Source organism: Rutidosis leptorrhynchoides, unplaced genomic scaffold (genome assembly GCF_046630445.1).
Source record: "Rutidosis leptorrhynchoides isolate AG116_Rl617_1_P2 unplaced genomic scaffold, CSIRO_AGI_Rlap_v1 contig118, whole genome shotgun sequence".
In the NCBI taxonomy this organism is placed as follows: domain Eukaryota; kingdom Viridiplantae; phylum Streptophyta; class Magnoliopsida; order Asterales; family Asteraceae; genus Rutidosis; species Rutidosis leptorrhynchoides.
Genome location: NW_027266373.1, coordinates 64,601 through 79,371, shown reverse-complemented (window position 1 = coordinate 79,371; position 14,771 = coordinate 64,601). Strand labels below are relative to the sequence as shown.

Sequence of the window (14,771 nt, the reverse complement as noted above, 5' to 3'; positions counted from 1 at the left end):
AGGGCGTGAATAAGCTAACGGAAGGGTGGGAATTGGCCGCCCCCAACGTTAAAGCCTTAAACCCCTCGAAAAACCCAGGAAGGAACCGCCCCTGAGAATGTCCGCCTCCTCCTTTACAGCACCTTCAATCCTCCCTCCGAATCTGCTCTTTCGGGTGAGTTCCTCTTTTGGCTTTCTTCTTTTTTCCCTCGATTCCTTCGTGCCCTTTTACGAATTATACTTCTTCGGATTGAGATTAAAGAATTTGGTCTATGGAGGAACGGGCAGAAAGTTGGGAACTTTGTGGTAAGAGCGGGTATCTTCCGGCAAGGAATGCAGAGAGGCTCTTCAATCTGGGATTGATAAATCGGCTGATGCTGTCTCTGTTACCATCGGACCTAGAGGTGTGTGGGCTCTTCTATTTCTTCTTCTGAAATTCCTTGTTTCTGTTATTTTTATTTTGGAACTATTTGTTCGTCTGATTATTTACTTAATATGGGGGGTTGAGCTGCAATTAGTATTTTGGACAGGGTGAGAGTTATTGCGTTATTGCTTATAAGTTGTGGGGGAGCTGGCTGGTCTAGTTTTGTGCAACATTTGGAGTTGAGAGTTGTTTTGATGGCATATGTGCGGAATCGCGGTATTCTAGCTCGAGTTTAGTGCATGAACTTTTCCTTTCGTCGAGGGGGTCAAGGGGGCGATGCTACATGTTCCAAACTTTTAATTCCTACATTCCTAGCTGACTGACCTGTCTTGCTTTCCTGATTCCATTGTTATTATTTTCTTCATTTTCTTTTTTTGTAGCTTCGGTCCTTATTCTTCACCATGGACTTGAAGCAATTCATGGAGTATTTTAGCAAAATGCGAGCACCCATGTCGGGCAGAAAACTAAGAGCGTTCGCCTGAACTTCACCCGGGCATTTCATCGAACACATGTGAGGCGCCGACTGAGAGGGGGCTTTTCCTCTACTCGAACTCCAACTTTGACCAAAACCAGGCAATGATGAACAAGCGGAATTCAGTTTCAGTTAATGTACGCATGAGTGAAAAGTAGCAAGTCTCAACCATGAAGAACACAAATAAGCATCTGACTTAGGCATTTCGTCGAGCATGAGGCATACGCAAACTGGGAGTGAGGAACGGGAACGCCCGAGCTCGAGTTCAAGCTGAGATCCACAGCAGTCGACAGACTAGGCTCCGAGATCGTGGCACACGCACAAACGGGGCCGGAAATCATGCACGCTAGACAAACGCCAAAACTCGTGACGGGGCAAAGCAGGGCACGAAACAGAGGAGTTTAGGCCGAGGGTCCCTGCTCGGCTCGCGACGTCGGACGGCGGACGAGCTCCAATATCGGGCTACGTCCGTCTGCCTCGCGCGCCTCTGAGCCGAGATCCTCGGGAAACTGATCCTGAGTCGGCACAACCAGTCGGAAAATTGAAACGCGACCTACGACCGCCGGTCTTTGGCGCTCCGACCGGCCTCCCCCGGCAGAACCGGCGTGCCACCAGTCGAGGCGGCTCCAGCTAGGCCGCCTTCTCTACCGCATTGAAGATGCGTGCTCAGTCGCCCCCTCGGTCGTCGGTCTACCCTCGCTCCTCCTCCGCCTAGGTTTCCTGTGCGTGGGTTGCAGAGGAAGGAGGGAGGAAGAAGAGAGGCCCGCGGGCCGGGCTGGGAAAAGCAAGAGGCCATATGGGCCTGGCCCGTGCAAAGGAAGTAGGAGAGGGGGGCTAGGGTCAGGCCGTGCCCACCCCCGAGCCCGCTTCTGCCTTTTTTATTTTTATATATATAATTCTATTTATCCGAAATAAGGTAAGAAAAGGAAATAAAATAGAAAATAAAACTTAATGGATGCAAATAAAAGCTAAGACCCAGGTGATACGTAAATCATTTTTGGGAGGGCCAAATTGATCCTTAATTTTATATGAAATTTTTATCATAAACATTTAGCCAAAATTTAGGTGTTCATAAGTAGTAACTTACCTACTCCTCTAGAATTTCACCAATGAGTTAAAGTAAATTATAAGCAATAACACAAATCTTACCAATATTTCAATAAAGTGGTAAATTAACAATTATTTTGAAAACTCTTACAAAAAAAAATCAATTATTTTGAAATTTTACCAAGTAAGCTACCAACACCAAGGGGAATTTACCAACATTCCAATAAAGTAGTATATTATCAGTTCCTCCAGAATTTTACCATTGTTGTAAGTAAATTGCAATCGCTATAAGGAATTTGCCAACATTCTTCTTTTCATATCCTCTTTATCCATAACTAAACAGATTTGTTAGATATGAACATGAGATATCCATTAATCAAGTCTAAATCCAAAAACAACGCTTTCACTCGGCAGGTTATACAACACCACATCACATGCGTGACATGTTTGTTAACTCCAAAAGAATTCTCGCCACTCTTCAGAAAAGTGACGCAAATGATGAACAATATATAATTACATTGTTTGATCGTCGAGGAAAATTCTCTAGTAAAAAGAAGCCATAGATGTTAAAATGAGTTGTTACTAACTCTAGGATTGAGTCAATATTCAGTGGATGGGGATGGGAGATCCTTCGTTTGGGTATTCTTCAACAATCTTGAAATCTCCTTGGCGATCTGTTTCACAAGTACCCCTCCATGCCTATCGATTACCAAAGAAAATTGAAGGAAGATTTGAGTAGCATAAGGGATTTCTAATAATTGGATCGAATTAAGGTTTTGATGGAATGATGAAAGAAAATACCCATTGGCGATTTTCTCTGACACCCATCCTTTGCAAGACCCAAGCTCCTCTTGCTCCCACCGCTCATAAGTATCTCCGTCAACAACATCCTTACCTTGAAGCATCCTCTTGCCAAAACAACCTGAGACATGTCGCACGTGTGAGCGCTCCACTTTGTAGAAGACAGGCAATGTCTTTTGCCCCTTTGTTCTCTTGCATTCAATCATTTGAGCTAGCTCCTACAGGCATCAAGGAGAGGAGGTAAAATTTTCATAAATAATTGGAATTGCTATTTTGCATTGGTTGATGCCTTTCCAAATCTCATGAGCGACATCTTTTAAGTATGAGGGACAGGTCATCATCGTTATACACTAATTCGAGCAGCCACAAGGCTTACATAGAGTTAAGCAGCAAGGCCAAATCAAGTATCAAGGCCACGAAAGGTGACGATCACTTGGCATATACTGTCTCTTTTTTCTGAAAAGTAGAGATACATTGCAATACAGCAAGACAAACCAAAGTGACGATGATGAGATATAGCCAATGTGAATTATATGAAAATTTAAAAAGACCAAGGTAATTTTAAAAGTCACGAAATCGGTCAAAGTCATAAAACATGCGAACCATACATGCCTTCCCTTTGAAGGGGGGCGAAAGCTCTCACGTGATGAACATAAAGTATACTTACGTATCATAGGCGCTTGGCTCAAATGGAACTAGGAGATACCTGATCTTATGGGCCGTTTGATCCATGTCGTCTTCAATTCACTTGAAACCTTTGGGAACCACCATTTTCACCAGCTCCCCTCCGACATATGTGTGAAACGAAAGTTAGGCATACAATTTGATTCCTTCCTGCCCCTAACTCTGCGATTCCGGATCAGTCATTCCCATCCAAGTGGACAGGAGTTTTGGATTTAGATTTGCGACGGCTATAGATTCGTAATGGAGCATACCTACCCATTAGCAATGGTGCATGATATCAATCCTCTAATCCATGCCACAGAAAACAGCGCTGTCACCCAGTTTTGCAGTTCTTCTGAGCTGCACTGCCTCTGATGTTCACTTAGAGCCTTTTTAAAGCTACCGCGGTGGTGACGTGCATCATCAACATCCACCTTAAAAGAATACAGGGAAGACTGATTGGCCATGCTTCCTGTGTCATTCCATAATCTCGGTGAGCTCGCCAAGATACAATTTACTCTGCGCATACTGTTAGGAGATGATGGGAATTGCAATTCTACAACTATTAATGACCCCAAGAAGCTCTGGGCCTATCTCCTTTCCAATTGGGAGTGCATCATCATCCCTGAACGCATGGACCTGAGCAGCAAGCAGGTTATTGTAGAGGAAATCGGTGAAGCTGGTGTGAGTGTCTCCACCTCTGAAGTTCAAGAACACATCATAGCTACAAGGGACCACTCTTGCTTTCTCCTAAAGGAATCTGAAAGCCTACACAGCCGGAAGGGCTAGTACTAGAACAATTACTAAGACTCCATTCCTTTCGCGAAAAATGTGGCGTTTCTAGAAAATATTTTCGGGAAGTCATTTTGCAGGAAAATGTAATTATTTTCTAGTATTCGGATGAAACCTAAAAATGAAGTGAAAAATATTTTTCACCATTCGGTAAGGAAAATCTTTTTCTTCATGTTCTTTTGGTTAAAAGTCAATACATATCTTACTTTACCAAAAAAAAAAAAAAAGGTTTTTTGATACTTACTTTTCCTCCATATACTCCTTTTCATTTATTTTATTTTTAAAAAAATTATTTTTAATTATTTTTAATTTTTAAAATCTATTATTAATTTTTTTTTTCATTTTTCCTTTTCTTTTCTTTTTTCTTTGTTTTCCATCTCCTTCTTTCTTGGCCAATCGCTGGCCACGGCGATAGCTCACGACCGGCCACCGGCAAACCTCGAGCTTGCCGACAAGCACGAGGCTCGCCGCTCCCCAAATTGCCAAGCGCTAGCGTCAAGCTCGAGGCTCGCCAAATTTACGAGCACGAGCTTGAGATTGATGAGCTCAAAGTTCACCTGGCGACAGCCAATGACTAATCAAGAAAGAAGAAGATGGGAGACAAAGAAAAGAAAAAAAAAAGGAAATTAAAAATAATTCAAATTAAAAAATAAAAAGAAAATTAAGAAATAATTTGAATAAAAAGAGAAAAGAATAAAAAGAAAGGGGAGGAGAAAGTGAGGATTTGTAGATATGTGAGATAAGAGAGATGAGGAAAATGCTTTTCACTTTTCAAAAGTAGAAAACATTTTTCCCTAGAGGACTTGCAATATACATGAGACAATGCCTCTAGTGATTCGAAAACCTGACAAAACTGGATGTGATCAAGCAAGCACAAAGGCTCACTCAAACATTTTTCAGCTTTCTCATGCTTCATAGCCTAAATGTCTCGAGGAGGCAACACTTTTGCAAAAAAGACTCCCTCAAATGTGGAAGTTGAAGCCCATCGAATTCATATACATGCCTTCGTACTCTAAAGAGCTCTAAATGTGACAACTCATGTCCGGATAGAGTGACGCAATTAGACAGAAATCATTAAGGCCTAGCTTTTGCAAAGACAAGGGAAGTTGCATAAAGGTTTGCTGAAGAGTGGCAGCTCTGACATTGTCAAGCCTCAAGTTCAATTTAGTCATGTTGGAAACCTCTCAATCCACAGAAACCCACACGTGCAATGTTTACCTCTTTCTCCTCTATCATCTAGATACAACTTAGCCAAATTAGTCAAGTTCAAGAGATCCGAGACTACTTGCAACAATGCAGATTCCAATTTTAGGTGGGTTAAACTTGTTGGGAGCGCCAACAACTTTTGAATCTAATGACATGCAATCCATTCTAATCTTTGCAAGGAAGGAAGCATGCTGAGGTTTTTGGAACTTCACTAACCCTAGTAAGTGATAGATTTAGAATTTTTAGATGGGGCTAACTTCGAATTCTGTAAGGTAGTGACCTTGTATATAGGGACTAGTGACTTGAAAGGATTCCAGGTCTTGAAGCTTTTCAATAACAACACCGGGTAACTCCCACAAATTTTCTAGAATAAAGAGCAAGATTAGTTGAAAAGTGCACCTCGTGTAATGACTTCAACTTCCGTATTGAATATGAGAGTTTCTTCACTTTATGAAATTATTGTCCGATGAAGTGCTCTAAATTCACTAGGTCCTGAATTCTTCATGCAAACTTTGAAGACAGTGGCAAACAAAATGTTCAAGTCAATTAGTCACTTCAACTTCCCAATAGAGACATCAATTCTCCTCATATTGGAAAAATCCTCCAAAATAAGCGCCTTTAAATTCAGGCAGCCATGGAAGTCTTGTGTTCCGATTATTCTTTTAGAACTTTTAAGAGATAGAATATTCATTTTTTTTGCCATCTGTCACAATTAATGCAATATTTAATGGATGAAGAGTCAAATAGTACTATCAAAGAATATATAACAGAAAAAAGTATATCATACACCTTGATGAAGTTCCATAGTTTCAAATCATAGGACCGCACTCTTTTAAGTGCATATTGGTTGGCTTAGACATTGAGAAGGATGACTCCAAAAAATCATCTTAATTCAGTAAGATGATGCTCTAAGGATGCGTTTGATTACGCTTCTATTCCCAGAAACAATTTCCTATTAGAAATGATTATTTTGTACTCTGTTTCCAAGAATAATTTTAAGCATTTTAAACCATTTGGTAACTATTAAAAATTTCAATTCCTAGAATAGAATTGAGTTTGGTACTGTGCTCAAAATTTCTATCCAAATCATTTTTTTAATTTTTAAATAATTTTATTACTTTTTTTCTTTTTCTTTTTTCTTCTTTTCTTTTTTTCCTTTCTTTCTCCTATTCTTCTTCTTCAAGTGGCCAGTCGCCAACTTTGGGATGACCTGCAACTGGCTAGACGAGGGCCAGCGACCTCACCCAAGCGTTGTCGACCAAGCCTCACTAGCAGCTGGGCGAGCCTCGCTAGGGCTGAGCGAGCCTCGCCAGACCTCACTCTAGCCTAGCGAGCCTCTAGCGAGCTCACCGAACCAATTACTGGCAACTAGCAGCAATGGGCAGTGGACAACAGTGGATGGCAACTGCGGCAATGGTAGCAGATGAAGAAGAAAAAAGAAGGAAGAATAACAAGAAAAAAAAAAAAAAGAGAAAATAGGTGCTTGATTCTAGAATTATTCTTGGGAACAAGAATCAATTTTTTTTTTTTTTCGGTTTGTTCCAAATCTACCTCTAGGAACAAAAAAATAGAAATTTGTTCCCGAGAACAAAAATTTTACCAAACGCATTTCAGTTCCAAATCTACTTCCAAAAACAAAATAATAGAAACAAACACTATTTGGCAAGTTGCCAAACAGCCCCTAAATTACCAACAAAGATTCCCCCAATTTGACTAGAGGTATTTTGGCCATTTAAACCTCTCAATCTAATAATGACTTTAGGATGATTTTTGCGTTAATCAATATCCGGTGCTTCAACGTTGTTCATCTACAAATGAAAGCAACAAATGAGTGGCATTTAGTATTCTATTTCAAAGGAAAAACATTAAAATGGCAAAAAGAAGAAAGGAAAAAAGCATCCTGACGCAGCGTAGAGGAATTTCAACTGGAGAAACTATCAAATCTCTCGAGAATACCTCTTTTGTTCTTAGTGCATCACCTCCTTTGTTCTTATTGCATCAACAATCTCCTTGCAAATCCTTATCCTACTCATCTCTCTGGAATTTGTTTGATTTTCTTGATTAGCAATTTCCCTTCCAAGATCTGAATTGATTGTGCATCCAAAACTTATTATTCTCCACAATCTTTACCGAAGACTTGCTGCCGAGGACAGCAACTTCATTATGCGGAAGAATCTCCAACTCCCCACACATAAATTGCACTCGTCTTATCCTCACTTACAAAAGAGAAGCAATATCGAGAAAAATTTGTCGCTAGACGTCAATGAAGGCATCATAGCTATTCTTTTAACTTTTGAAAAGGATCTTCTGGAGGTACTTTTTCTAACTTTTTCAATGTCTCATTCCATAGTTCTTTCATTCCGTGGCGGGAGAGGAACGAACCCATTACTTCTAGAGTCAAAGGAAGTCTCCCAACAACAAACACGATTGTTCTTCAAAGACCCTCATAATCATACGAAGCAAAGTCTGTTAAATGCATGTCTACTAAAATATTCAAACGCGGAATCATCACTCATCACCTCCATTTCATAATCTGAAGTTCTGCAGATCATCCTTGTTTATGGTTTCCGACCCAAAAAAAAAAAAAAAAACACAAAATCATTGTTTATGGTTGTAATCAATATTCTACTTCCCGAATACAAAGTACCTTTCCAACCAACTTCTCCACTGTTTGCTGTCATCAACATCATCAAGTATAACAAGTACTTTGTTATTTGAAAGTGCTTTGCCAATCCTCTTCATTCCATCTTCAATTTCGTCAATGCTCCTTGTTCCTCCATGAACAGCCAACGGTTCAACTACGTCATTATTTCTTGATGACCTCACTTGAAAATCTTTAAGGAAACAACACTTCGCAAAATGAGAAGGGAGAGGGTTGAAGACGACCCCAGCGAGAGTATTATTACAGATACCCCCAATGCCATAAATTTGACTGAACCGCACATCACCAAAGTCGATATCTAACAATTTCCTTACTACTACAGCTCAATAGTCAATTCCAATTAAATGTTTCAGGCTCTGGTCTATGTTTTGTCTTCAGCTTTTTCACGACCACCTCAGCCACCAATTTGATCAGTTTGCCATGTCTACCACAATGGAAAAGCATTTTAGTGAGAGAAATGCAAAATTACGATTACCAGCTAGAAATGATGTTATTCAAACACCAGATAAACTGCACAATAATCAGATAAAAATGGGAGCTTAACGATCTAAAAGTGATCTTCTAGGAGTCCATTTTGAACATTAACATCACTCCCAAGTCCAAAGCACACCTTTTATGCACTTGGCAGCACGTGCGCCATGTCATGACAAAAACTTGCCATGATTCCAAAATGAGAAGCAATCTTGGTTTTAAGCTAATAACATTTGTACAAAATAGATGTATAATTATCCATGCATTTAGAATTGACATTTTATGATTTATGTTTGAGCAACGACTATTGAAGTTGAACATGGTGTAACCTGTTGAAAGATTAAACTATTAGATAGGAATGTGCATGGCATTTCAATATCCTATTCTTCTGCCTCCAACCGCCCACAATCAAATATTAGTTTAGCTAGCTACTAATATTCCCATTATATAAAATCACTTTGTTAAGCATTTTCACATTCTTTTTTTTTTTTTTTGACAAACGTAGCGTAGGTTCATCATTTCGTATTTACTATAACAAAAGTTCCACTTCCAATTATATTGGAATTTTTTACCCAAAAAAATTTATACTGCAATCATTACGTTTATGATTAGTTGTTAATGAAATTAAGAAAACAAGCATCTTGACAGCAGCTAGCTTACATTTAGAGTGCCATATCCAAGTAGTTATTGTCATTTGTGAAGGTATTGGAATTGTGTGCTTCGAGGTTATGTAAGTTTTGTGTTACTCTTTTGTCGTTATTTTAGTTGACTCGATAAAAGGACTTTCTCGTCCAGCAGTGGTGATATTTAAAGGAGTTGGTAATTTACGCAAAAACACAATATCTCTCACTCTATCAATCTGGCCACCAAATTAATCCAATTCTGGCTTAACCTCCAAAATAGATAGATAATCAAATGAACAAATGATTCCGAGATTAAAATAACAGAAATAGCAATTTCAGAGGAGGAAATAAAAGAATTCACACACCTCTCGGTCCTATGGTAACAGAAACAACATAAGCTAATTTATCACTTCGAGATGTGTTAAAATATATCTCGAGTTTAAGTCCAATGTGAAATTCCGAATATTCCGAATTAAATATATTACGGATGTTCGAAATTGAGCAAAGAAGATCCGAAGATCAATTTCCCAAAGTTTGAATTTGCATTGGAGAATTTGGCCACTAAAATAGGAAAGTCCAACTTTGATTAAGACGTGGATTTTGTTTAAAATATACAAATATATGTTTTGGATAAAATCGTTTAAGTTAGGAAATAAAATCCTATGAGAAGTTGGCAAAAGAATAAGGATCTCACTTGCGATGGATTTAATTGGCTGTTTGTAGCCAATTAAATCAGTAAAAATTTGCGTGTAATTCCTTTATGAGATTGAGAAATTGTTTCTTTGGGGCTAAACATTGTGTGTGTTATTGAGTGTAATTGGGGCTTGGAAAATACTGAGAGAGTGTTTGAGTAACTCGAGTGTGTAATCTTTTTGTATCGCTTGATGTATAGTGAAATTCGCTGCTCTCCCGTGGAGTAGTCTTTACGATCGAATCATGTAAATTCGGTGTCTGCTTTATTTTATTCTTCTGTCTATATTATTGTTCAATCGCTTGCCCTATCGCAACAAGATGGAAGAGCTTATCTGCATTCCCTGCCAAAATACATTTTCGATCTGGCTTTTACCACAAAGTTTCCAATGTTCTGACCGTTTCTCCATAGATTCAATACTCTCCTATTTCAAACTAGACCAGCAAAATCCACTATGTCGCACAAACTAGACCAGCAAACTCCCCTATAACTAATAAGCAAAAACACTATCTCTCACTCTGTCAAACCAGCCGCCAAATTAATTTAATTCCAGCTCAACCCCGCAAAATAGATAGATAATCACATGAACAAATGATTTCAAGATTAAAATGATAGAAACAGCAATTTCAGAAGAAGAAATAAAAGAATCCACACACCTCTTGTTCCTATAGTAACAAAAGCAGCATCAGCTAATTTATCGATCCCCTCTTATTTCCACTCAGATTATGAACAGTGAACAGCGCTCAATTCTTCCATCTCAATCCAAAGAGTATGATTCGTATAAAAAGACACGAACATATTGAGGGAAAACAAAAGAAAAGGGGGAACTTACCAGAAAATCTGCCTCTGAGGGAGGATTGAAGGAGCTGTGAAGGAGCCGGACACACTCAGGTGTGGCTCTTCCTGGGATTCTTCTCATTAATGGCAATAAACAATTACAACTTTTGCAACAAGTCATATTGAGATCGACATACTAAATCCTTGAACAGATCTAATCATTGCATTCTCTCTTCCGATGAAAAAGTTCATATCAAGAAGCCCCTCTCAACAACGTTAGCCAGGTATGAAGATGGCTTCTTTTTCCATGCGTGCATGATCAGATTCTAGTTTTAGAAAAGACGAAAAAAGCTAATAAAAAACACGGAGAAATTCTCTTCCAGTGATCCAGCACATTGCAGTATATTTCAAGTTATGTTGATGCAAATTGCAACTGTTTTCCCATTTTCATTTTCTCCTCTTGCTTTACGGTCGTCGGAACGAGCAGACCTTTCGACTAGGTATGGTAGGGAAGATGTACCACACTTAATTAGAAAATCCTTTAGAGCAACTTCAAACAACTAATTAAGCTGACTGGACTCTCTACAACAGAGCCGACTTGTCCAATCCAAACACAAGACATCCATCAATCGTGTCACATTTGAATCCAAAAACGACATGCTAGATAAACACGTTACACAGCATAATGTACGAAACATGCTTCTTAACACCAAAACAAATCCTCGAGAGTCTTAGCAAAATTTATGCAAATTATAAACAATAAAGGATGACACTTTTTGATCGGCAAGGGAAATCCTGTTGTCATTGAGTCAATATTCAGTAGATGGGGACAGGGGATCATGTGCTCGGGGATTGTCCAACAACCTCGAAACCTCCTTCACCACCTCTTTGACAAGTACCGCTTCATGCCTGCCAATTGCCACCCAAATAAAATTGAAATACGCTCTAGGAGGTATAAGTAGTTCTGTCCAGTTAAGGTTTTGGGGAGAATGAAGAAAGTAAACGTACCCATTGGCAATATTCTCTGACACCCATCCTTTGGAGCACCCAATCTCCCTAAGAACTTGCTCCCACCGCTCATAAGTAATTTCATCGACCAGCTCCTTATGTCTAAGCATGTACTTTCCAAACGAATGTGATATGTCTCGCACATGCGACGTGTCCACCTTATAAAAGATGGGCAATATCATTTGCCCTTTTGTCCTCTTGCATTCGGCCATTTGAGCCAAGTCCTTAAGACACCATGGGGAGGATGCATAATTGCTTGAGAGAATTGGAATGGATATTTTGCAATGGTCGATAGCATTACGTATCTCATGAACACAATCTTTACCTATAAGGGACGGATCGTCATCATTAAAAACTTGGATTCCTTCTGCCACAAGACTAGTGTAGAGGAAAGCAGCAAGGTTATATCGAGTATCAGCACCACGGAAGCTCAAGAAGACTTGGCATTTACTTTCTCTTCTTTTCCTCTCCAAAAAATAACGAATCGCTGCAAGTGATGATGACTACGAATCAGGAATAATTTTAAAAAGCAAAGAAACCAGTCAAGGGTGGGGCTTCTCTATATTCAGAGAATGCCTCAAACGGTACTGGAACTGGAATATACCTGATTCTATGAACAAGGAACACCGTTCGATCCAGCTCATCTCTACTTCACTCGAAACTTTTGCGACAACCATTTTCACCAGCTTTCCTTCATGCCTGCACGCACGCACGCGCATATTAAGGATATAAAACAAAGTTAGACCTACAGATCATTCCCATCCAAGTGAACAGGGTTTCCAATTCAGATACGTAGATACAGGCAGACATAAATACCCATTAGCAATGGCCTGTGACATCCATCCTCTAATCCTCGTTAGAGAACACAGGGCCTCCACCCATTCTTGCACTTCTTCTCGCCTGCTTTGCATCTCATGTTCACATAAAGCCTCTTCAAATTTACGCAAGTTACCGCATTGGCGACCTAAATCAGCAACGTTCACTTTATATAATACAGGGAAGACTGATATGCCGTGCTTTGTGCGGCAATCCATAATCTCGGTGAGCTCGCGGAGACACCGTTTACTCTGCGCATAGCGTTGGGAGATGATGGGGATCACGATCCTACAAGTCCTGATGGCCTGGAGAACCTCTGGGCCAGTCTGCTGATTGCTGGCGTCGTCTCTGAACACGTGGAGCCCAGTTGCTGATAGGCTTTTGTAGAGGAAATCCGCGAAGCAGGTGCGAGCATCTCCGGCCCTGAAGCTCAGGAACACGTCGTACTTCCGAGGGGGCACGCTCAGTTTTCCCTTCTGGAATCTTGAGGCGTATGCAGCTAGCCGTAGAGACAAGGCACTCATACTCATGTTTGTTTGTATTTAGCCTTCTCTCTTTTCTCTGTTTTCTTCGATCAAAGTATGCTTTCCTTCGATGCTCTCTCGTCGACGACCTAAATCGCAGAGCTCGAAGCTTGTTGTTGGAGATATGATCGAAGATTCTCGTTCTGGCACCGATTCTAATTATGGAGTAAATCCGTGATTTTCTTGATGTATAGGAAAGATATAATTCTTTACATATTCTCTGTATATTTACTGTATATTATTTCCTATTTTCCTTTCATCTTCTGGATTACAAAATAGGACCAATGTAATTGTACAAAGACAATTAATGAACAGAGAAAACATTCTCCCACTTCCTTTCTCTTTTCCGTCACTTGTCGTTTTCGTTTTTAATTTTCCTTCACCGCACCATCATCAGCTGAGAAAGAGATGTTTTGCTAGCCAGCACCACCCAACCCATGGAAACCTAACAGTTGTAATCACAGTGGCGTTCTTGTCGCTCCGATCCGACAAGCTCCGTGAACGCCCAGATTCCCAAGTCGGTTAACGGTTCGAAGGAGAGGCTGTGGCGCGAGCTGGAGGCGTCTAAATCTAGGGTTCCAGGAAGAGGAGAAAGGCGAGCGAAGAAGGGGCTGCGACCGCCGTGGGACAAACTCTACGCTCTCATGAAATATAGTAGGCGGCCACGCCACTGTTATACTCCCGGCTACCTACCTCATACCTTCTCCAGCGTCAATATTAATTAGGTGGAGGAAATATTGATGTTGACGTAGATTTCTCCTCTCTACAAAAATTAAGCAGAGGAATATTAATGTTGACGTAGATTATATTGATGTAGAAATTAAGTTGAGGAAATATTGACAAATTAGTCGGACCCCACCAGAGATCCTCCTCTCCCACAATTAATTTGAATGGAAGCATGGGACTTTTTCTGTCTGTACTTTTTTCATCCAACTCTCGCCCGTTGCACTGCCCTTTGCTCTTTCACCGACGGACAACGGAGCTTGTCGTCTCACGAACCATGCCGCCATCGCCGCTACATCTGAGCTATAGCCAATATTTTCTCGTTCGCTCTGCCCCTTCATCCCACTACTCCTTCTCCGACATCCGACGGACGACAGAGCCTAGCGAATCGAAGGAGAGGCTATGGCGCGAGCTGGAGGCATCTAAGGCTTAGGGTTCGAGGCAGAGGAGAAGGCGACCGAAGAAAGTGGCTGCATCACGTCATCCCCCAAGATACCTCCTTAATATTGACCAGGATATTGACTGAAGGTAAAAGTTTTTCACAAAAAAACTTGGGAATCTGAGATTTATAAATAAGTCCCCCCACCCCCCCCCCACCCCCCCCAAAAAAAAAAAAAAAAAAAGAGTTGGGTTCAGTCATTCAAGAGAATTGTTCACAAATGTTTTGTAGCCGACAGAAAATTTTGTGGCAAAATTCGTTAAATTCTTTTTTGAGTTTAAGAGAATTTACAAACCTTTGCGACCACGAGTTGCACCAGCTTTCCTTCGTTCCTGTGCACATGCGTGCGTAAATCCAAAGTTAGGTGCACAATTCATAAGAGACATATAGTGGTCATTCCCATCCAGGTGCACAGGAGTTCGGATTCAGATTCATAAATTCATAAATAGATATGGACATTATCATACATGTGTACATACATACCCATTAACAATGGCAAGTGAAATCATCTTCTAATCTTCCTTCAAGGCCACAGCCTTCCACCCTGCACTGCATCTCAAATTCATAGAGAGAGGAAAGACAAATTTGCAATGCTTTCCGTGGCAATCCATCATCTCAGCCAGCACGCCAATCACCATTTACGGTGCGCATAC

General features: G+C 40.4%; 1 protein-coding gene across 1 annotated transcript; it reads right to left on the bottom strand.

Moving 5' to 3' along the window:
- Positions 1–11,417: 11,417 nt before the first annotated feature.
- On the bottom strand, positions 11,418–12,962 carry LOC139881147 (uncharacterized). The gene is made up of 3 exons (XM_071865663.1): positions 12,433–12,962; positions 12,221–12,315; positions 11,418–12,103 (listed from the first exon to the last, which is right to left on the bottom strand). Exons 1-3 carry the CDS (start codon positions 12,960–12,962, stop codon positions 11,418–11,420), a joined length of 1,311 nt encoding a protein of 436 aa, XP_071721764.1.
- Between the last annotated feature and the right edge of the window lie 1,809 nt (positions 12,963–14,771).

What these genes read in the sequence shown, in the direction of transcription:
- LOC139881147 (XM_071865663.1), bottom strand. Translation starts at nt 12,962, where the DNA reads ATGAGTATGAGTGCCTTGTCTCTACGGCTAGCTGCATACGCCTCAAGA. An exon ending in TCACAGGCCATTGCTAATGG is followed by an intron (nt 12,316 to 12,432) that starts GTATTTATGTCT and finishes GCGTGCGTGCAG; the next exon opens with GCATGAAGGAAAGCTGGTGA. An exon ending in TTCCTTGTTCATAGAATCAG is followed by an intron (nt 12,104 to 12,220) that starts GTATATTCCAGT and finishes CATCACTTGCAG; the next exon opens with CGATTCGTTATTTTTTGGAG.